This window comes from Sus scrofa, chromosome 14, assembly GCF_054392235.1.
Source record: "Sus scrofa isolate SSC_HxYL_T2T_F1_AM1 chromosome 14, Sscrofa_HxYL_maternal_Yorkshire_Landrace_v2.0, whole genome shotgun sequence".
NCBI classification, from domain to species: domain Eukaryota; kingdom Metazoa; phylum Chordata; class Mammalia; order Artiodactyla; family Suidae; genus Sus; species Sus scrofa.
In genome coordinates, this window is record NC_139396.1 from 93,726,133 (window position 1) to 93,750,123 (window position 23,991).

Genomic DNA, 23,991 nt, shown 5'->3' on the forward strand with positions numbered 1-23,991 from the left:
TTTAAAGACAATACCAAAAAAGAGTCTAAAATATCTCAATAATTTTAGACTGATTATATGTTGAAATGATAATATTGGGGGTATATGGGATTAAATATACCATTATCTAATGGTATATTAATTTCATGTTTCTTTTTTGTCTTTTTAATGTGGTTAATTACCTACATGACTCATGTTTGATTTCTACTAGATAGAACTATACTATACTGTGTATACATATTTTACACACAGATCTAAGAAATTCTTCTCAGCTAGGGTATTCACTAACAGCTTCAATGACCAGGTGACACTGTAAGGAGAAACTTCCACTGTGGAAAATGACAGCAAGAAAGAAAGAAAGAAAGGAAGGAAGGGAGGGAGGGAGGAAGGAAGGAAGGGAGGAACGGAGGAAGGAAGGAAGGAAGGAAGGAAAAAAGAAAGGAAAATGACAGCCACAATTACACATGAAGCCCTTTGAGCTAGGAAAAACAAATTTTTGAACCATCAAAATGATATAAACATTCACCCTATCTAGCCTTTTTTCTCAAAAGTTTGAAATTCTATTTTTAAATTGTCTGAAGATTCTATTTAAAAATAGGATTCTGGGAGCTCCCTGGTGGCTCAAAGGGTTGGGGATCCAGCATTGTAATTGCTGTGGCTCTGGTTACAGCTGTGGCTTTGGTTCGATCTCTGGCCTAGGAGTTTCCCTAGGAACTTCTGCATGATGTAGGCAAGGCCAAAAAATAAAATAAAATAAAAATATAACTTGCATTTTCTGCTGAAAATGAATTATTTCCAATAAGTCTCTCTATTCCTAATTTCCATTCACTCTCTATCCCTTCAACCCCTTTTCTAAGATGCTTAGAGGAGTTCCCACTGTGGCAGAATGGGTTAAGAATCTATCAAGCAATTTGGGTCACTGCGGAGATATGACCGGGGCAGTGTGTTAAAGGATCCGACACTGCTGCAGCTGTGGCTCAAATCTGATTGCAGGCCCAGGAACGTCCCTATGCTGCAGGTGCAGCCATTAAAAAAGGAAAAAAGAAGAGGGATGCTTAGAAAAAAGAAATAGGGTTAAAGTGACCCGAAGGGGTTTAAAAAAACCCTAAGACAATATCCTAATTGTATTAAGTATCCATGTGTCCCTAATACTTACTTCAGTTGTCTATTTAATTCTTCAACATAATTCTTCTGGTCTAATATAGCAGCAATTTGAACATTTCTAGAAGAGGAGAAAGAGTAGTTTTGTCCTAATTGGAAAGATATTTATTGGGTGCCCCAAAAGCCCCACAAAAGGTCTAAATCATCTAAAACTGTTGTAAAACTATAATGGTAAAACAACATTGTTTTGCTTCTAAAATAAACTTCAGGAATCTTTATAATCATGTAGCAGTAAGCTGTGTATTAAATACCTATAATCTTTGTTAAATTACTTGCTAATACTAACTCAATACCATTAGTATATTTAAAATTTTTTAATTGACAGAACACTGTAAATCGACTATAATAGAAAAAATAAAAATCTTAAAAAAATAATTTTTGCATCGGTATGATTAATCTTTTTAAAGAAATATAGTTGACATATAACATTGTTTAAATTTAAGGTGTACAACATGTTAATCTAATATATTTAGGTATTGTGATATGACTACCACTGTAACAATAATTAGCACCTCTATCACATTATATAATTAGCCTTCCTATTTAATGGTTAGAATAAATCTCATAACTATGTCTTGAAATAAGCCAGCATTTGTAAGCTTATCAATAATAAACTTTTACCTCTTTTAACACAAAAACAGAGCTGATGATTAAAATGAGTCTCCAAACTACTGGTATGACCAAAAGTCGTACTTCATACTAAATCGTCCTTCTCCATAGTGATTTTTATTTTGTAAACCTCGTAAATGGAAGTGAAAACAATACAAAGCAGGAACTACACAAACAAAGGAGAAATTCAAACCATATTGCAAATAGATGGCCCTGATACTGATGTGTAAAGAACTACTATAAAATACATGTGAAACAACTTATGAAAATCATACCTTTCTTTATTTCCAATATCTTCTTCATTCTTTAAATACATGGAAAAGTCAATCACTCCAACCTAAAGTAAATAAAGTTATTTTTATTTAGAGGAGAGAAATATTAGAAGTACCTTCAACATGTGACTTTCATCTTAATTTTTTCTTTAGTGTTTAACCTCAGTGTTTATAAATAACTTAGAGTAATACCTGGATCAAAGAGGAACAGTACAAACTGAAAACACTCTGTAGTTGGTACTGGTCATTTTCACTTACTTGTGAGTCTAAATCCTCTCCCTTTACACACAGATTAGCATCTATCACATTCAGGCCAACCAGCAGCCCAACAATCACTGCTCCTTCTTCTTCCATCATTAGTGCATGATACTCATAGAATTCACTGTAAAAATTGAAGCAGAGGGAGATTAAAAAAAGAAAAGAGGCATCACTGAGGACTGGAAAGTTTGTGACTCTCAAAAGACACAGTGACTAATGCTCATCTGATAACAATGGTTTTTATTAGAGCTGAATTTTCATCTCAGGATTTATTAAGACTCATGGGATAAAAACTAAGGTGGGGAAATGAACATATGAATCCCTTGTTCAAGTCAATGCATTTGGTATTGCAAATGCTCTTTTTTTTTTTTTTTTTTTTTGTCTTTTTGCCGTTTTTCTTGGGACACTCCCGTGGCATATGGAGGTTCCCAGGCTAGGGGTCGAATCGGAGCTGTAGCCACTGGCCTACGCCAGAGCCACAGCAACTCGGGATCCGAGCTGCGTCTGCAACCTACACCACAGCTCACGGCAACGCCGGATCGTTAACCCACTGAGCAAGGGCAGGGACCGAACCCGCAACCTCATGGTTCCTAGTCAGATTCCTTAACCACTGCACCACGACAGGAACTCCGCAAATGCTCTTAATAAATAAGCATCAAAGATATTTAAGGATACCTAGATTCTAAAAAAATGTTCAAACAAGAGACTTGTCAAAGAACTAGGACAGCCTAAAAACTAAGGCTTGACAATTAGTACTCAAAAAACTAGTTATCTCTATCTCATACCTTTCTCAAGAAGTCCCATGTATATTATTTTACCACTGTAACCTTCAGAATATTATTAAGAAATTGAAGATGCTTAAAGTATGGTCACTCGCATTTTTTTTTTTTTTTTTTTTTTTGCCTTTTGGGCCACACTCGAGGAATATGGAAGTTCCCAGACTAGGGGTTGAATGGGAGCTGCAGCTGCTGTCCGACACCACAGCTATAGCAATTCGGGCTCTGAGCTTCATCCGCAACCTATACCACAGCTCACAGCAATGCAGGACCCCTGACCCACTGAGTGAGGCCAAGGACCGAACCCACATCCTCATGGATACTAGTCAGATTTGTTTCCTCTGCGCCACAACTGAAATTCGGTCATTCTCATTTAATAACTGCAAAAACCAAGATGCACAACTGGAGTCACAAGTAAAATTAAAAACAACCAGATTCAGAGGCACTCTAAGAGAACAAAGGCACAGAGGGGCTGCCAGGGAACTGAACCCTTTGAGAGTTCTTCTAGCTTTGAAAAGTCTTTATTAAACATTTGGCCTTCAATTTAAACTCACAGTTTCCTGGTGGCTCAGTGGATTAAGGATCTGGCATTGTCACTGCTGTGGCTTAGGAAGTGCCCACAATATAGTCAAAGCAGTAATTTGGACACTCAAGATCTAAAAAGAAACCTCCTGGAGTTCCTGTCATGGCTCAGTGGTTCACGAATCTGACTAGGAACCATGAGGTTGAGGGTTTGATCCCTGGCCTTCCTCAGAGGGTTAAGGATCCAGAGTTGCCATGAGCTGTGGCATAGGCTGGCAGCTACAGGTCTGATTATACCCCTAGCCTGGGAACCTCCATATGCTGCAAGTGTGGCCCTAGAAAAGACAAAAAACAAAAAACAAACAACAAAAAAAAAAAATCTAAAAAGAAACCTCCTGAATTAAAGGCCCAAATTTTAATACAAATTTTTATTTATAGAATTAATGGTAACTTAGGAAAAAGTTAAAACTTAGAAGTACAATCTAAATGTCCACCTTATCAGCTGATAAGAAGCTTACAGTGGAGTTCCCGTCATGGCGCAGTGGTTAACGAATCTGACTAGGAACCATGAGGTTGCAGGTTCGATCCCTGCCCTTGCTCAACGGGTTAAGGATCTGGCATTGTCATGAGCTGTGGTGTAGGTTGCAGATGCGGCTCGGACCCCGAGTTGCTGTGGCTCTGGCATAGGCTGGTGGCTACAGCTCTGATTAGACCACTAGCCTGGGAACCTCCATATGCCACGGGTGCGGCCCTAGAAAAGGCAAAAAGACAAAAAAAAAAAAAAAAAGCTTACAGTATTCATTTTTTTTTTTTTTGGTCTTTTGTCTTTTTGTCTGTTGTTGTTGTTGTTGCTGTTGTTGCTATTTCTTGGGCCGCTCCGGCGGCATATGGAGGTTCCCAGGCTAGGGGTTGAATCGGAGCTGTAGCCACCGGCCTACGCCAGAGCCACAGCAACACGGGATCCGAGCCGCGTCTGCGACCTATACCACAGCTCACGGCAACGCCGGATCGTTAACCCACTGAGCAAGGGCAGGGACCGAACCCGCAACCTCATGGTTCCTAGTCGGATTCGTTAACCACTGCGCCACGACGGGAACTCCAGTATTCATTTTTTATGCTAGTTCCAAATCCTTGTTACAACCCCACTATAATACTCTCTCTTTGGGCTCCTCCTTTTATTTTTATGCCATCATAATGTATTTTATGTATCCTTTTGTACTACATCTTCAATCCTTTTTGGAAGACAGGATGTAAATGAAATAGAAAATGAACATGATTTAACAGTACTAACCTCAAGAGATCCCTCTGAATAATTAGGCAACGCAGGTAATCAGCCATTTTTTTTTGCATGAGGGCTAATCGAAGCCATGCTCTTGCACGACCCAGGGGGGTCCTAAAAAGTGAAACCAAGTGATCAGAAAACAGCCCCAGCCCCAAGATTATAGACTACATCTTCTACCTTTGTTGAGGTACACTATTTAATAAAGAAAAAAAGGCAATTTATCATGGTTTTGCTTTTGTTTCTAGAGTTTCAAGTCAGCTCTTTGAGCATGTAAACCTATCCCTAGGCACAATTTAAGTCCCTAAAATAAACCTGCACCTGTAGGACATCTAGGTAACATTTTATGCCTTGGAAGAAATGACTCTCTAAATACTAGGAATATTTCTATAAGAAATATTTTGTTAGACTAGGCTTAGCCCTCTAAAAATTACAACGCGAAATGCATCGGTAAGGAAGTTTCTTGGTGACTTATCGGGTTAAGGATCTGGCATTGTCACTGCAGCAGCTTGGATCACTGTTGTGACACAGGTTCGATCCCTGGCCCAGGAACTTCCACATGCAGCATGCAAAGCCTAAATAAATAAATAAAATAATTAATTGATTAATTAAAAAAAATAACAGGAGTTCCTGTCATGGCTCAGTGGCTAACGAATCCAACTAGGAAGCATGAGGTTGAGGGTTCGATCCCCGGCCTTGCTCAGTGGGTTAAGGATCCAGCGTTGCCGTGAGCTGTGGTACAGGTTGCAGATGTGGCTTGGATCCCGCATTGCTGTGGCGCTAGCGTAGGCCGGCTGCTATTCGACCCCTAGCCTGGGAACCTCCATATGCCGCGGGAGCAGCCCAAGAAAATGGCAAAAAGACAAAAAAACAAAAAATAAAAAAAATAACAAATGTGTCTGAAAGGCTGTGGTCCAGGGCCATTTTTGCTGGCTCGAAGCAGAGTGTCCCGGACCAGAGGGGGGAGCACACAGCTCTTCTTGAAACTGAAAGTAGTGTTTGTGCTCAAGACGAAAATGCATTCTATCTAGGCAAGATATGTGCTGATGTGTACAAGGCACACAATAACTCCTGCTGGCAAACTGAACAAAACCAGAGCAATCTCAGGAAAGGTACCCTGTGGTCACGGTAACAGTGGCGTGGTTCGGGCCAAATTTTGAAGCAACCTTCCTGCTAAGGTCATTGGACACAGAATCCATATGATGCTGTACCTCACAGATTTAAAGTTATTGAAAAGTAAATAAACAAAAGTGTGCATATGTTCTCTTGCTCAAAAAAATTAAATCTCATACCTCTCTTATCCAAGTTCTTATCATTTAGAAAAAAATAAAAACAACTTTTACAGAGTAAGCATGACTTTTTAAAGAGCTATAGCATTCACACTTTTATGTTTTCTTATGCAGAGAACATTTTGGCAGGTAATGTGGGAAGAGACAATCTTCACTTCTAACAGCTGATGAGTTTCTTATGGCTTAGCATTTTAAGGAATACCATTCGCCAGTAAACATTTTTTACTTTTGTAGAGTTTGGCTTTTTAAAAGCATTATGAACACGTATTTTTATGTTCTAAAATTTAACCAGGAGTTCCCGTTGTGGTGCAGCGGAAACAAATACGACTAGTATCCATGAGGATGTGGGTTCCATCCCTGGCTTTGCTCAGTGGGTCAAGGATCTGGGATTGCCATGAGCTGTGGTGTAGGTTTCAGACGCAGCTTGGATCCCGCACTGCCGAGGCTGTGGTTGTGGCTGTGGCCAGCAACTGTAGCTCTGATTCAATCCCTAGCCTGGGAACTTCCATATGCTGCAAGTGCAGCCCCAAACAAACAAAAAAGAAAGAAAGAAAAAGAAACCTTTTTTTTTTTCTGACTTTTTAGGGCTGAACCTGTGGCACATGGAAGTTACCAGGCTAGGGGTCTAATTGGAGCTGCAGCTACCAGCTTATGCCACAGCCACAGCGACACCATATCTGTACTGCATCTGCAACCTACACCACAGCTTTCGGCAACACTGGATCCTTAACCCACTGACTGATGCCAGGGATTGAACCCTCATGGATACTAGTCAGGTTCTTAACCCATTGAGCCACTAGGGGAACTCCTTTAAGTTGAAATTTCCTTTTCTTTTCTTTGTCAAAAATTTTTATACCTTGGAGTTTCCACTGTAGCACAGTAAGTTAAGGATCTGGTGTTGCCTCTCCAGCAGCTCGGGTCACTGCTAAGAGACAGGTTTGATCCCCAGCCTGGCACAGTGGGCTAAGGATCCTGCATTGCTGCAGCTGTGACATAGGCTGCAGCTCCTCGGATTTGACCCCTGGCCTGGGAACTTCCATAGGCTTCCATGCAACCAAAAAAAAAAAAAAAAAAAAAAAAATTGCTACACCTTCTATGCCATCATAAGAAATACGAAGTGTGAATATCATTTGCTACTTAATTTGAAAAACTGGGCTTAACTTCTGGCTCTGCCACTTGTTAACTATAATTTTTTTATCTTAAAAAATAGATATATATATATGTCTAACTGAATCACTTTGCTGTGCACTTGAAACAATGCTGTAAAGGAACTATACTTTAATAAAAACAATTTTTAATTAAAATAAAAATCAAGAAATAAGATTGAGTTTCAAATTACAGAGATCTATTAAAAAAAAACTATAACTTCTTCAACCTGTATTTTCCATAGCTATAAATTATCATAATAATAATAATCTCTACTCTAAGATTGATGTAAGCACTAAATGAATTCATTAAAATTACTGTAATATCCTGATACAGTGCTCAATAAATACTAGCCATTTACTTTTATCATCCATTTATACTTATTAAATACCACCTGCAAACATTTGAATGTTGTGATAAAGCACTACCATGTCCCCTACAACATACAAAACCCTAAACTGTAAAGCTGTCTCTAAGAAAAAGCAAACTCACAATCTGACAGAAAATGGTAAACATAAAAAAAGTTATCTCAGGGCGTTCCCATTGCAGCTCTGTGGGTTATGAACCCAACTAGTCTCCATGAGGCCAGGTTTGATCCCTGGCCTCGCTTAGTGGGTTAAGGATCCAGTGTTGCTGCAAGCTGTGGCGTAGGTTAAAGATGCGGCTCGGATCCTCAGTTGCTGTGGCTGTGGTGTAGGCCAGCAGCTACAGCTCCAAATGGATCCCTAGCCTGGAAACTTCCATATGCCACAGGTGTGGCCCTAAGAAAGCAAAAAAAAAAAAAAGTTATGTCATTCACAAGAATTAAGATAAACTAAAGGAAGCTCTTACACCTTAATCATACCTAAAGAACAAAGAACTTAGACTTAACAACAGAAAAACCTGAAAAATTTTTTCAATATTCATAGGTCACTAGCTAGAACTTAGCTCATAGGACACTAGCTTCTAGGACATTTCATATATAGCTGTTCCTCAATATTTATGAGGGACTGGTTGCAGGACTCAGATACCAAAATCCATGGATACATAAATCCTTTATGTAAAGTGGCATAGTATCTACATCTAGTCTAAGCATATGCTCACATATACTTTAAATCATCTCTAGATTACTCACAATACCTAATACAATGTAAAACAGTTGTAAATAGTTGCCAAAGTACGACAAATTCAAGTTTTGCTTTTTGGAACTTTCTGGAATTTTTTTTCAAATATTTTTGACCAAAAGTTGGTCTAATCTGCAAATGCAGAACCCACAGATTTGTGGGTTGACTGTACCTTCATCTAGTGAAACAGGCAGGTGACACTATAGGTCCTAATTTTCAGAGCAAGAAAAGTAATTTGCACTGGTCTTGGGCTATATAGATGGCTTATCTGAGAACTTGAAACTCCTGAACCTTTGCCCTGGATTTAGCCTAAATCGGTCTTTAAATAGTTACTGACTGTCTGCTACTGCAAACTAGCTCAGGAAACAGAAATGCTTAACTGATACATCCTATCTTAAAGTGACTTGCCCATTTCCTGCAATACACTGCAGAATTTAAGTAAGAGATCTAATAAAGGAGTGAACACACTGATAAGAGTATAAAAGAGCATTTCATTCTTATTGAAGGGGCTAAGAAAAACTTCCTAAAGGAAATGAAATTTGAGCTGAGCCACAGACTGAATAGAATTTTTTATCAGGAGAGAATGGAAGAAGTCTACTTAAGGCTGAGAGAAGATAATAAATTCTAGAGTGTGAAGTACGTTTAAGGAACAGTAAATATGCTTCTATGGTTAGGGATGAACAAGTAATAAGATTACTCACTTAAGACCAGGTAAATCTCGGACACTAGCTCCTATTTCCTCTGCTTCTGGGTACAGCTTCTCCACCAGTTCCAAAGGGCCCCAAATAGTTTTGTTATAACTCAAAAATGATTTTCTTACTGGAAAAAGAAAATATAATGCACACGACTTCAACATACAAAACCATAGTAACTTTCTGTTAAATATTTAGTTTCGACATTTCTAACTTAACATACAATTATTCATACCTTTCCTCTCTTATCACTACACAGTCCTGTTGATCAGGAGCCTGTTCATCAGGATCCTGATATTTTCCCTATCAGGGATATGCATCTTGGTCATTCTTTCATTATCAGAAATATGCACGTAGGTAAGTAAAGCAAAAAAACAACTAGGTTCATTCTTTATCAATACCAAAGTAATACTGGTGGCCCCAGCAGGCTGATCTTTACCAGTTTATTAAATAAACCAAGGACCAATAGTTACTTTAAACACACAAAAAAATACTTTACTTTTCCTTTTATTTGATTCTTAGGTTTAGTAATATGAAACCATGAAATCACTGTTTCTTTCTTAATACTGACCAGCTCTCCTGCAGATCTAGTGTGCCTATTAAGTGCACCACCCAAGAACCACCACCCAAATAGGCAATTTTTCCTTAGAGGAGAAAAAAAGTCAATCATCACAAAGTCACTTTATAACAGTTCATCAAGATAAGCATATGAATGTTAGGTTATGCTTCATGATATTTTGTGAAGTAAAGGAAAATAAATTCAGGAAAGAGTTTAAAATGTAACTATTTTGGCCATCATTTGGCAAATGCCATTTCAGCAGACTACGGGATCTATGCAGACATAAATAGCTATGTTGCTGGTATTTTTTATTTCTTTTACAAAAAGGAAGTTTTTCAGGAGTTCTCTTGCGGCACAGTAGGTTAAGGATCCAGCATTGTCACCATAGTGGCTTGGCTTGTTCCTGAGGTGCAGGTTTTGATCCCTGGCCTAGGAACTTCCACGTGCCACAAGCTTGGCCAAAAAAAAAAAAACAAAACAATAACAACAACAACAAGTTTAGGCAAATCTCCTCCTTTGCTTTTTATATTTACCCCTACTTTCATGTACCACAGTCAGAACTTCCCAACTTACCTAGGTTCCTGTTATACCAACAGGAAACCACACCTCTTTTGCTTTTTAATAGTCACCTTAGCACATAACTCTTACTCACAAAGCCTTCTACACAGCTGCTGATCAAATGAACTAGAGAGCAAAACTGCCAGTAACTGTCACATGAATAGTTATTATAAGTAAAAGAATGGAGTTCCTGTCGTGGCTCAGTGGTAATGAATCCAACTAGTATCCATGAGGACTTGGGTTCGATCCCTGGCCTCGCTCAGTGGGTTAAGGATCTGGAGTTGCTGTGAGCTGTGGTGTAGGTCAAAGACTTGGCTGGGATCCTGTGTTGCTATGGCTGTGGTATAGGCGGGCAGCAACAGCTCTGATTCGACCTCTAGCTCGGGAATTTCCGTATGATGCAAGTGCAGCCCTAAAAAGATCAAAAAAAAAAGTTATTACACAATGTATATTAATTAAATATAATACCAACACATAACAATTAAGGCAATGTGAACTGTATGGAAGAATACAAAATCTACTATTAGCATTATCTTTAAAGAGTGCTCACTACAATAAACCAATCCAGAAGATATTTTTGCTAGATATGTTCCCACACACTAAGGAGGTTTATATTTCAACAACCATTTCTTTCTTTCTTTTTTTTTTTTTTTTTTTTTTTTGCTTTTTAGGGCTGCACTTGTGGCATATGGAAGTTCCCAGGCTAGGGGGTTGAATCAGAGCTGTAGCTGCCGGCCTCCACCATGGCCACAATGCAGGACATGAGCCCCATCTGTGACCTACACCAGTGCTCAAGGCAACGCCGGATCCTTGACCCACTGAGCGAGGCTGGGAATCAAACCCGAATCCTCATGGATCCTAGTGGGGTTCATTACTGCTGAGCCACGAGGGGAACTCCAACAACCAACTATTTTAGTGTATTTGTTCAAGAGGGTTTAAACTAGCAATAAGAGTTCATACCAGAATCACCAAGCTTAAAATTTTCTAAATAACTCTATACCTGTCCTAGAAAAATGGCAATCAGTTCAGAGTATAGTGAAAAAAATTTCAAATCAAATATGCTTTTTACAAAATCCTAACATTATCTAAAGACCACCCATTAGAAAACATAAAGCAGTAGGGTACTTTCTCCCAAAATCAACCCACTCAAAATTTTTAAAGTAACCATAATTGCGGCCTCACACGCACACACACACACACAAAACAATCACCTTTTCAAGGATGTTTAAGATGGGAGGGGGAAGTTCTAAAGTTAGTTTTTAAAAAATCTTGTGATACCTTTAAGACCATGTTTCAAACAATGTTCCATGACCACGAAGAACTGCTGCAAGGGGGGATAATCAGAATCCAAAGTGCGGCCAAAGCTTAGAGCAGATTCAATGAGTCCTTTGATACTGAGTTTAGCCATGTTTAACAAGTTTGCTCTCTCTACAGCTGTGGGGTCCTTTGTAGCTGAAAAACACAAGAAAGGAATCCAACATCACTTGCAAGACCCAACACTGGAAAATATACAAACCCTCTCCTTCCCCTACAAAACCAAGAGTGGTCTGTTTTTCCTTGGTAGACAAGCTAGTCTTCCTAACTAATGTACACCCCCTAGTTAACTTCTTTTTATGTCTCTCATGCATAACATAGAACAACTCTACCAGGCTCATTCCAGCCCAAGTTTATGAATTACTCTCAACGTCCTGCAAACTAGCTATTCTCTGGTATTTATTTACTTTTGTGGCACCTCTACAGGGAGAATGAGGTTTTTTTAAATGACTTTCTGTGGAGATAAATGTGGAGAACAGACAACGTTTAAGGGTCTCATGCCAAGGTGGAGAGCAGGAAGCGTCAAGGATGAATTCAAAGGCAAAAAAAATGTTCAGAATAAATTGGCAATAAAAGGCAGTTAAAATTCTAAGATTCCAGTATCACCCAGAACAAACATGACAGTGAAATAAAACAGGGAGGTACAGAAGCCATTAAACTCACTCATTTTAACCCTCTTCCTGGTTTTTTTCATTACAATCTTAGTTCTGTATTGCAGGAATCCTTTATTTTCCCAGAGGAAATAAAAGCAGGGATCAGTTTCACATTAAAGTTCCCTTGGAGTTCCCGTCGTGGCGCAGTGGTTAACGAATCCGACTAGGAACCATGAGGTTGCGGGTTCAGTCCCTGCCCTTGCTCAGTGGGTTAACGATCCGGCGTTGCCGTGAGCTGTGGTGTAGGTTGCAGACGCGGCTCGGATCCTGCGTTGCTGTGGCCCTGGCGTAGGCTGGTGGCTACAGCTCCGATTGGACCTCTAGCCTGGGAACCTCCATATGCCGCAGGAGCGGCCCAAGAAATAGCAAAAAAAAGACAAAAAAAAAAAAAAAAAAAAGTTCCCTGACCTTCTACACAGCTGATCCAGTTGAAAACCAATAGTGACATTTTTTTAAAAAATTATATATAACACACATATACATACACACACATATAGATAGATAGATAGATAATCTTTGCTGTTTAGGGCCACACCCGTGGCAGATGGAGGTTCCCAGGCTAGGGGTCCAATCGGAACTACAGCTGCCTACCCAGCCACAGCAACGCCAGATCCAACCGCATCTGCGACCTACACCACAGCTGCAACACTGGATTCTTAACCCACTGAATGAGGCCAGGGATCGAACCCGAAATCTCATGATTCCTAGTAGGATTCAGTTCTGCTGCGCAACGACGGAAACTCCAATATTTTCAACTAACAAAAAAATTTATTTTCTTTCCAAATAAATAAAATTTATTTTATTATCAGTTTTCTTATAAATTCAGATACTTCTCCATACTCTCATCACTTTTGTGATTGGCAGAAAAATTTTCAGCAAACACGGATGACAAAATGAAGTGGGGGAAAAAATAAAGCACTTAAGTTTCATAATCTCTGCCAAATTTACTAGTCCAAGAAAATCAAGTGTCTGTTGTTGCTTCACTGGACAAAAGTCCAGGGTTCCCAATGATCTAGTATTCTAGTTCTGACCTCAGACAGCTAAGCATGAAGCCTGGCGCTGAATCCTAAGCAACTTAAAATGCAGTCACAACTGCTATGACCAAGCAAGCTGGTGGAGAATCTCCACACGACATCATTTCTTCAAATCTGCATCGTGGCAAGATTCCCTCTTTTTTCGGGGGCAAAAGCACTCGATGTTTCATAATCTGTGACAATTCTCACATTTCTTAACAGCGCCCATCACAATCCTCAACGTGTGAAGCGACAACCAGACAAAGGGCGCATCTCCAGCTGCTCTGGGGTAGGTCGGAGCTGGACGCCGCAGCTTCCATGCCAAAGAGCGTTTACACCCAGGCGGGCCCCGCCAGGACTCGTGGATGCGTCTAGCTGGGTCGCAGCCCTCAAATTCCTGCATCTTGCCCGGGCCTAGAGCCCCTTCCCTGCCTCCCCTCCTCTCCGCCCACAGGGCTGCCCAAAAGGTTCGGGGCGCCCCCGGGACCCGCGCGAAGGGCTCACCCGAAGTCCTGCGCCGCATCGTTGCCCCTCTCCCGCCCGCGGCGTCGGGAACCCAGGCCCCAACCTGAGACGCCTCCCTCTGCCACCCCCAACCCTGAAAAGTCATCGTCCGTCCCCGACTGTTCCCTCGACCTGGGAGCCGCACCCTCGCTGGCCCTGCCCTCGCTCCCGGTAAGCCATCGGACCACCAACCCTCTGCCATTAGGCCCCCAAACGCGGGCGGGAGCAGGAGGGAACACTGGATGGCCGCGCGTTGCCATGGCGACCCCCGGCGCCCCCGAGCACCCGGCTGCCCCCGCCCAGCACCAGGCCCAGGTTCCGGCCCCAGTTCCGACCCCGAGGCCTAGAAGCCCACCCACCACCAGTCCTCCCTGCCCAGCCGCGGTCTTGGCCCAGCACAGAGGGCCCGACGTCCGCTCTCGGCCTGCTCCTCTTACCCATGGTGGCGACTGCAGCGGTGGCGCGGTCTCGGGCGGAGACGCCCTGGGCCCCGCCAGCAGCTCCCTTCAAGCGCTCGGCGGCCGCCAGGGCGTTTGCGACCAGGCCCACTGAGGCCCACAGCGCTCCCGGCGGCTGGAGGACGCCCGGCGGTCCCGCGGCGGCGGGGTTGGGTGGGGGCCGCGGCGCCTGCAGCCGACAGCAGAGAAATCCGCCTTCGCGGAGACTCTATACATCCAGCCCGACCCAAAGGAGAAGCAAAAAGGGCATGAGGAAAACCTCGAGTGGAGAAGCCGGAGGGCGGACCTTGGTGGGACCACCTGCCTCACCCGAGCGCTAGGGCTGTGTTTCCGAGGGAATGCGAGCCTCGTGCAAACGTTTTCATCCGCAGGGTCCGCCTAGCTTTGATCTAACACACCTAAATGCTTCCCTTTCCTCGCAAATTCGTAGGAGACCAGAAGAATTTAGAAAATCTGAAGCAATTAACATTATGCAGAAATCTGCTAAAACAATTCGAACGCCCAAATCACGACGTTTAAACCAGTAAATCCACTGGTTTATAAAAGGCAGTGAGGACCGATCTCATTGATCAAGGGAAAGAGTTCCTGAGATAAAGCCAGCAAGCCAGGATTTTCTCATTTCTGGGAGGGGAAAAACTCTCATGGTCTTATGACAGTAGGTTTAAGTTTTATCAGTTTTGGGAAAGCGAGCTATTATCTAGTTAGATCAGTACTTGTTAAAAACAGTAGCCGATTTAGAAATAGAGGAATATTTCGTGGATATAGAGCGATGTTTATCTCTTGATCATTTTGGCCATTATCTAGTTAGATCAGTACTTGTTAAAAACAGTAGCCGATTTAGAAATGGAGGAATATTTCGTGGATATAAAGTGATGTTTATCTCTTGATCATTTTGGCCAGTATAAAGTTCTGTTATGCTTCTTTACTTCTTTTGGTTTTGATTTTTTTTTTTATGCGTCCCCCCCCGCCCTGTGGCACATCAAAGTTCCCAGGCCAGGGGTGGAATAGCACTGCAGCTTCAGTCCTAAGCCACAGGCACAGCCACAGTGACAGCAAGGAGGGGTACAAGTGGCAGTTTGTGGCAACACCAGATCCTTAACCCACTGAGCAAGGCCAGGGATGAACCTCATCCTTAGATAATGTCAGACCCTTAACCCAGTGAGCCACAACAAGAACTCCCCAAATTTTCTTTACTGTGAGATAATCATTCATGGATAAAAATGTATGAAGCATATATATACATTTAAAGAATCATAAAGTAAACAGCTGGGTAAACACTACCACATTAAGCAAGAAGAGGACAGGAGAGTTAGCCTCCCCGAGGAAAAGCCTCCAGGTACAATCCCCCTAGAAGTAAATATGATTCTTTTATGAGAATCCTTTCTTTGCTTTTTTTGCATGTAACTACCATGGTAAATACATGCCCCTAATCAATGTATTTTATTTTGCCAGTTTATAAATTTTTCACAAGTGGAATAACATTACAAACACTGTAAAGTGTTTCTTTTGTTCAACATGATTCATGTCCATAAGGAGTTTCCAGGTTGGGGTGTTTCCAGGTTGTATATATGGAACCAAGCAGTAAATGATTAGGACAATAGAGTCACAGACACAGTACTGATGCACATTTCCTGAGTTCTTTTACAGATACTGTAACTGCTGCAAGAGGAAAAAAAGCAACTGCATGATGACCAGACTGTAGCTATGGCATTAGCTGCTCCAGCTGGAGCAGTACAAAATCTATGGTTAGTATCATTTCAAGAACTGGTCTCAAGAGAATGGGATTAATGCTGTTACTCATTATAATCTATATATCTTTGTGGGCATCAAAATAATTGTAGCTTGTTCTGCCTGTGTATATAAACAGGCAGTTACAAGTGTCAGCAAAGAGATGCTACAGATCCATGTTGATATTTTCCACTCAGAATAGAGTGTCCTATGTCAGCATAAACTTACAGAAGATAGACCTCCTCCCCGAAACCCATAGAAATGGAATGATGTTCTGACAAGAGGGGATTTGTAAGCAGCTCTTTGCAGTAAACCACCTTCAGCAGGAAGCCCCTTCTCTTGTCCCCCTTTTTTTTAAGGGCCACATCTGTGGCATATCAAGGTTCCCAAGCTAGGGGTGGAATCCCTAGCTCTAGCTGCCGGCCTACACCACAGCCACAGCAACTCGGGATCCAAGCCATGTCTGTGACCTACACCACAGCTCACAGCAACACCAGATCCTTAACCCAATGAGCAAGGCCAGGGATCGAAACCTCAGTCCTGATGGATCCTAATTGGGTTCGTTACCGCTGAGCCACAACGGGAACTCCTCTTGTCACTTTAGCAAAGCTATACTCTAACTTTTAACCAAGCACTCCCATACTCTACTCATTTCCTGCACAAGCACAGCTTTCAAATCATACAAGACCTTGCCTAATTTGTGGGCTCTTTCCGTAGATCAAAGAAGTCAAGATGAAAAGTAGCAGATGAGCAGTTCTCTTCCATAGCTTCCCCTTCAGTAATCTCCAGAACAAACTCTGTGACTAAATTGTGTAAACAAGATAACTTCTGGAGGAAGATCACAAGTCAAGGAGCCTGCTGGCAGTGGGGAATGGCAATGACTCTGACCCTGTATCTCAATAACTCAAGATTAACTGAGATAACTTCTGTTTCCTCTTACAAGCTTTCATGGCCAATCAGAATCCTTGGAGGTGGTTTTTGGGGGGACACTGGGTCCACCATCTCCTCAGATTGCTGGCATTCTGATTAAAGGCACTTTCCTTCTGTGGTGTAGGCTGGCAGCTATAGCTCTAATTCACCCCAGAGCCTGGGAACTTCCATGTGATGAACTTCCATATGAGCACGGCCAGGGATTTAACCCACGTCTTCATGGTTACTAGTTGGGTTCGTTACCACTGAGCCACAACGGGAACTCCCCATGCAACTCTTTAAAGCGACCACTGATTAAACCCAAAGAATTTTCTTAACTATCTTTGATCCCTTCCTGTTATATAACTTCACAATATCTAACCAATATTTAAGCCCGATCTCAGCAAACTTTCTATTTATTCCTGTCTAATTCACTCTCTCCATGATCAACTCAATCCTGCGCGTCCTTAAATCTCTTTACAAAGTCAACACTCCCATTTCAGCTTTAGAGCACTGTCAATACTGGAAAAAATGATGGACAATACTGAACCTAATTATTATTTAGTATTAATAATTCACACAGTAAGATTTAGCAATAAGAAAACAATTTATTTAATAAAAACTTCAAGTAATAATTTTTAAAAACATGTGAGGTAGAGGCAACAATTTTTAACATACTTAACAGTCAAAAAAAAACACCCTGAGAGAAATGAGAGTCCCTCCCCTCAAAGCTGGATACACTAAGGTTAAAATTGGTCACCATATAAGTAATCAAGCACACCAAGGTAATTCTGTTTTACAAAACATCTTTATACTAAAGGGGAAACTGAGTAATGCCCCTAAACAAATGGGAATATGAATACGAATAGGTGAAAATAGGGATACACCTTTTTAACTTGCCATCAATTCATCAAACAAAATTTCTTTTCAAAAAAATAAGAATTATTATCTCGTATCAAAATCTACTCTAGCATAGTGAAAACTGAAAATAAATGGAAGAGTAAGGGGAATCAGAAATTAACTGGAAATAATATATTTATAAGTAACTATTTAAAAGATTAGATGTTAAGTGAAAACATTTCTGATGCCAGAAAGCAAATCGGGAAAAAGCCAGCAAAATGGCCTTTGGATCAGGGACCTCAAAATACAGAAAACAATCATACTTATGTTATCACTATCACAAGATGGTGCTTCAATGATAAAAACACATCAATTTTCTTATCTAATCTTGCAAATAAACAAAATTTCATAAAATTCTAAAAGAACAAATCCATCTTGAAAAGTTAGACTTAAAAGTTTAAACCTCAGGGAGTTCCTGTCACGATGCAGTGGAAACCGACTAAGAACCATGAGGCTTCAGGTTCCATCCCATCGCTGGGTGGGTTTAGGATCCGGCGTTGCCATTAGCTGTGGTGTAGGTTGCAGACTCAGCTCGGATCCGGTGTTGCTATGGCTGTGGCATAGGCTGGCAGCTATAGCTCTGATTTGACCCTTAGCCTGGGAACCTCCATATGCCGCTAGTGTGGACCTAAAAAGCAAAAAAATAAAAATAAAAAAAGTTTAAACCTCTGAATGAAAAGTTGATCCATCTTTTAAAAAGCTGGTAGAAATTTACTGAACTCTAGGTCATACAAAAGCACATTTATAATATCCATAAAGTTAGACTTTTCAGCTTGGGGTACAACTACACCAAAAAAATAAATACTGTGTCAAATTTTGTATGGTAATAGAATTGTATGTTTAACAAGGTTATACTAATAAATAAATAAATATAACAAAAAACTAGAACTGTGAGAGAATGTATTTACATCATTTCATACCCATAGGATAAAAGTTATCATCACAGTCTAACCAGGCATTGATTTTATAGAATATCCAAATTACAAATAATAGGGAATAGTTAGAGGATATCATAATGGTATGAAAAAAGCTAGGAAAACAGTGCTTTATTTTCCTTGAAAATCACCCAATATGTGACAAAGACTTTCATGTTCTCCTGATGGAAGATCAATGATGTAAAATAAATTAAGGAAGAGATATTTAATACAATGTGGAATTACATAAAAACATATAACATTATTAATATTCTATAATTTGGTTTATGGGATTGCTAAAAAAATTATCAAGATTTTTATGGTATTCTATGGATAATAATGAACTTAAGCAACATGGTCAACATGGTTTATATATTTTAGCCTGATCCTCTTTTTTTTTTTTTTTTTGGTTGCATCCAAGGCACATGGAAGGTCCCAGGCCAGGGATCCAACCTGTGCCTCAGCTGCAACAATGCCAGATCCTTAACACTCCTGCACCACAAGGGAAATTAAAAAATTATCTGTTTTTTAAATAATCTAAAATATGACAAGGAATAATTCTCCATTTTAAAATATAATGCTTTGTCTTAGACTTAAAAAAAAAAGGTTATAAATTGAGGTGAAAGGAACAGAAAGGACAACCAGTTTTCCTCGATGTGTTTTAGGAAACATGCACCCCATTCCTAGGGCAAGAAATCAAGGCCCTTTTTTCCCCCTTTCTCACTTCAGAAACTATCGTTCTTGGGAGTTCCCCTCGTGGCACAGGGGAAATGAATCCGACTAAGAACCATGAGGTTGCACGTTTGATTCCTGGCCTTGTTCAGTGGGTTAAGGATCTGGTGTTGCCATGAGCTGTGGTGTAGCTTGCAGATGCATCTCGGATCTGATGTTGCTGTGGCTGTGGTATAGGCTGGCAGCTGTAGCTCTGACTGGACCCCTAGCCCAGGAACCTCCATATGCCCCAGGTGCGGCCCTAAAAAGCAAAAAAAGAAAAAAGAAACTATTGTTCTCCATTATCTTCATTACCTCACTTTCTATTTAAGATTACTACCTGTGAATTGTTTTCTCTTTCCTTTATAGAATCAGATCTTTGAAATATGCCTGTGGAAAACTCAAGACATACAAATACACAAAGCACTCACAATAGCACAATCAAATGTGACCACTGCAAAACAAGAAGGATATTAATTTTTCGGAGTTTAGATGATCAAGTAGCTTCCCCAAAGGAGGATAGCGGTTTAGGGAGGACACACATCCCAGGAGAATCAGCTTATGTTTGGCTCTGGTTATAGCAACATTGAGACGTCGCCAATCTTTCAGTAGTTCACCAAGCTGAAAGAAATATAATTTTCATTACTTGAGTTTTCTTATATATTCGAGTTATTTCTGACAATACAGTTTGTCTTGAGCTGATTTCCTACTTTCAAAAACATATTGCAAAAAAGATTCACAACACATCTACAACCCAAACACTTGGAAACACTTGTCTACGATGCCAACTGCAATTGTATGATATCCTAGCCATAATTTTAAATTATTAAACACATAAAATATATTAAAATTTTTAAATATATATTAAAAATAAATTTTTAAAATGCTAAATACATAAAGAATTAGTTACCTCTACTCATTGTTTTTAATAATAATAAAAACTCATAATAGTAGAAGAGACTCAGAGGAATGGTTAAATATACCATGTATTATATATACAATGGAAAACTATGCTTTTTTTTTTCGGGTTTTTTTTATTTTGTGGCCACCCCATGGCATATGAGTTCCCTGGGCCAGGGATCAGATCCAAGCCATGGATGCAACCTATGCCACAGCTGCAGCAATGTAGGATCCTTTAACCCGAGGTGCCAGGCTGGAGATCGAACCTGCATCCAGGCAAAACAGGGAGGCCACCAATCCCATTGCACCACTGCAGGAACTCCAAAAACTATGCACGAACAGAATGTAATCCCTCTCTGCGTAATGACACGTAAAGATCTCTAAGTTATTTCAATAAGTGGAAAAAACAAGGCCCAGAATAGTGTGTGTATGTGTGTGTGTGTATATGTATATATATATCTTTTGTGCAAAAAGGAGGGAAATAAGAATAGATTCATTGGAGTTCTCATCATGGCTCAGCGGTTAGCGAACCCAACTAGCGTCCATGAGGATGCAGGTTTGATCCCTGGCTTTGCTCAGTGGGCTGAGGATCCAGCATTGCCATGAGCTGTGGTGTAGGTCACACATGTGGCTCAGATCCCCGTGTTGCTGTGGCTCTGGTGCAGGCCAGTGGCTACAGCTCCGATTGGACCACTAACCTGGGAACCTCCACATGCGCTGAAAAAGACAAAAATAAATAAATAAAAATAATAAAAAAAAATAAAAATCTTATGAAGGTATCACATAGTCAAGAAAAATAAGTCAAGGAAAGATGAAAATGCAAAAAACAAAATGAAGCCTGGAATTATCTATAAGTTTCTAAGTATATCTAGGGAAGTCTATATGTTTAAAATGCTCCCCCAAAAATCCCACAAAAAACAAAAAAGGAATTCCTTGGTGGTGCAGTGAGTTAAGGATCTGGCATTGTCACTACTGTGGCATGGGTTCGGTTCCTGGCCTGGGAACTTTCATTTGCATGGCCAAAAACAAACAAACTAACAAAACACCCCCCAAAAAACCCAAATGCCTCAAACAAAATAAGCAAGAGGTAGAAGCGCCCAAATGTCCACTGATGGATGAATGGACAAACAAAATGTGGTCCATACATGCAATGGAATAAGATTTTAAAAAGAAAGAAGGAGGAGTTCCCAAGGTGGCTCAGCGGTGAACAAGTCTGACTGGTATCCATGAGGCTATGGGTTTGATCCCTGGCCTTGCTCAATGGGATAAGGATCTGGCGTTGCCATGAGTTGTGGTGTAGTCGCAGACACAGCTCAGATCCTCTATTGCTGTGGCTGTGGTGTAGGCCAGCAGCTATAGCTCCAATTCAGCCCCTAGCCTGGGAACCTCCATATGCCTCGGGTGTGACCCTAAAAAAGAAAGAAGGAAATTCTGACAGGTGCTGAATGAACCTTAAGGACATTATCAGTGAAATAAGCTATATTTCAAAAAAGAAAATATTGTATGATTCCACTTACATGGAAAATCTACAGAATTCATAAAATTAGAAAGTGGTTACCAGGGGCTGGAGTTAGGGAGTCGTTATTCATGGACACAGAATTTCGGTTCTAAAAATAAAAAAGTCCTGGAGATACGTTGCACACACTGTGAAATACCTAACACTTCTGAATTGTATAGTTAAAGACAGGATAGTAAATTTTATGCTATGTATTTTTTAACAGTTTTTATAAAAAGAGGAAAATAATGCCCCCAACAAATAGAAAATACAAATCAGAAAACAAAGCAGGAAATATAATCAACTTACAGTTCCATCTCTATTACTTCTAACAAAAGATACTAAAATGATACTTTTGTCTCTTCCTTGGTATTTGTCTACGGTATTAACCTCGACCATCCCAACAGAAGAATGTGCCAGTAAGTCATTGATGACTTTTAACTGCTGCCTGTATGGTGCAATGATACCAATATTACAGGGATTACATCCAGCCTAAACAGAAAAGAACACAATTTAAGATGTATTAAATTAAATTTGTTAGTAGATGCAAACTATTGCATTTGGAATGGATAAGCAATGAGGTCCTGCTCTTTACAGCACAAGGAACTATATCCAATCACTTGTGATGGAACATGATGGAAGATAATGTGACAAAAAGAATGTGTGTGTGTATATATATATGTATATGTATGTATATGTGAATATGTGTGTGTGTGTATATGTATATATATGTATATATATATATGACTGGATCACTTTGCTGTACAGCAGAAATTGACATAAACACTGTAAATCAACTATAATAAAGAAATCAAAGATAAAAAAATTAATTGTTAACATAATGTGCCCAACTGATTTTATAATAAATGTTATCACAAAGGAATAAATACAATTATTGCATTTACTCTAAGTCTACATCCATATTTCCTGAGATCAAATAATTTTCTCAAACATTGTTCCCTTGATTTTTAGAAGTTCATTCATGGCAGTATAATGATTTGTATGCCATTTTTTTTTTACCAAAAAAAGTACAAAGAAACACTTTTCCCTTTCTGCTATCTCTGATGCTGAAGTTTCCAACCCCCAACCATACTGACTTTAGCACTATACTGACATAATCAAAATGATCTCAGGTTACAAAACGTTACTCTAAATGGAAACCCAGAGTGCCACTTTTTTTCTTTTTCGGCAGCACACGAGCATATGGAAGTTCTTGGACCAGGGATTGAATCTGAGCCAGAACTGTGACCTACACCACAGCTGTGACAACTTGAGATCCTTAACTCACTGTGCCAGGCCAGGGATTGAACCTGTGCCTCCATAGAGACAAGCTGGATCATTAACCCACTGTGCCACAGCAGGAGCTCCCCAAAATGCCATTACTGTATAAAAAATTACAAGCCTTGGAGTACCTGCTGTGGCTTAGTGGTAACAAACCCAACCAGCAACTATAAGGATGCAGGCTCAATCCCTGGCCTCGCTCAGTGGGTTAGGGATCAGGTACTGCCATAAGCTGTGCTATAGGTCACAGATGTGGCTCAGATCCTGCGTTTCTGTGGCTCTGGCATAGGCCGGTGGCAACAGCTCCAATCTGACCCCTAGCCTGGGAACCTCCCTATGTCCCGGGTACAGCCCTAAAAAAGACAAAACCAACCCCCCCCCCCAAAAAAAAAGAATTGCAACTGCTAGATGCTTTTCTTGATGTTTAGTTGCAGAAAGTTATCCCAGGGAGGAGAAGTCTGTACCCTCAGATTGGCTTAAATGGTCGGGGAAACTTGATCCACAAGCATGGTGTAGAATTTTTTTTTCTTTTTTTGTCTTTTTAAGGCCGCACTGGAAGCTCTGATTCGACCCCTAGCCCTGGAACTTCCATATGCTGTGGTGGAGACCTAAAAAGACAAAAAAATAGGAGTTCCAGTCATGGTGCAGTGATTAACGAATCCGACTAGGAACCACGAGGTTTCGGGTTCGGTCCCTGCCCTTGCTCAGTGGGTTAACGATCCGGCGTTGCCGTGAGCTGTGGTGTATGTTGCAGACACGGCTCGGATCCATCGTTGCTGTGGCTATGGCGTAGGCTAGTGGCTACAGCTTCGATTTGACTCCTAGCCTGGGAACCTCCATATGCCGTGGGAGTGGCCCAAGGAATAGCAAAAAGACCAAAAAAAAAAAAAAAAAAAAAAAAAAAAAGACAAAAAAACAAAAATAAAAAATTACAAGCCTTAGACAAATATTCTCAAAATAAAAACAATCAGGATTCAGTCCTCTTATATAATAATATATAAAAGTTAA

General features: G+C 40.4%; 2 protein-coding genes and 1 pseudogene across 59 annotated transcripts in view; 1 reads left to right on the forward strand and 2 right to left on the reverse strand.

The window, feature by feature from the left end:
* RUFY2 (RUN and FYVE domain containing 2) overlaps positions 1-14,485 on the reverse strand; it is a 48,910-nt gene extending 34,425 nt beyond the window's left edge. For 15 of the 50 annotated variants that reach the window (XR_014828024.1, XR_014828038.1, XR_014828037.1 and 12 more), the window contains exons 1-7: positions 14,125-14,485; positions 11,482-11,655; positions 9,096-9,213; positions 4,869-4,970; positions 2,280-2,403; positions 2,025-2,086; positions 1,136-1,201 (exon numbers count right to left, since the gene is read on the reverse strand). Coding sequence is in view for 22 of the 50 variants with exons in the window: in XM_084997131.1 (XP_084853257.1) it covers positions 1,136-1,201; positions 2,025-2,086; positions 2,280-2,403; positions 4,869-4,970; positions 9,096-9,213; positions 11,482-11,655; positions 14,125-14,128 (650 nt within the window). In the remaining 28 variants the exon portion in view is untranslated. Of the gene's footprint in view, positions 1-1,135; positions 1,202-2,024; positions 2,087-2,279; positions 2,404-4,868; positions 4,971-9,095; positions 9,214-11,481; positions 11,656-13,393 lie in introns of all 50 variants that reach the window. The other 35 variants (XR_014828020.1, XR_014828017.1, XR_014828015.1 and 32 more) reach the window with 12 other exon arrangements.
* LOC146396855 (large ribosomal subunit protein eL33 pseudogene) lies at positions 5,299-6,100 on the forward strand (annotated as a pseudogene).
* Positions 14,486-17,370: 2,885 nt separating the features above from the next.
* Positions 17,371-23,991, reverse strand: part of DNA2 (DNA replication helicase/nuclease 2) — a 349,771-nt gene continuing 343,150 nt past the window's right edge. For all 9 annotated transcript variants that reach the window (XR_014828003.1, XR_014828004.1, XM_084997081.1 and 6 more), the window contains 3 exons: positions 22,012-22,194; positions 19,782-19,928; positions 17,371-18,797 (listed from right to left, as the gene is read on the reverse strand). Coding sequence is in view for 7 of the 9 variants with exons in the window: in XM_084997081.1 (XP_084853207.1) it covers positions 18,729-18,797; positions 19,782-19,928; positions 22,012-22,194 (399 nt within the window). In the remaining 2 variants the exon portion in view is untranslated. The remainder of the gene's footprint in view (positions 18,798-19,781; positions 19,929-22,011; positions 22,195-23,991) is intronic.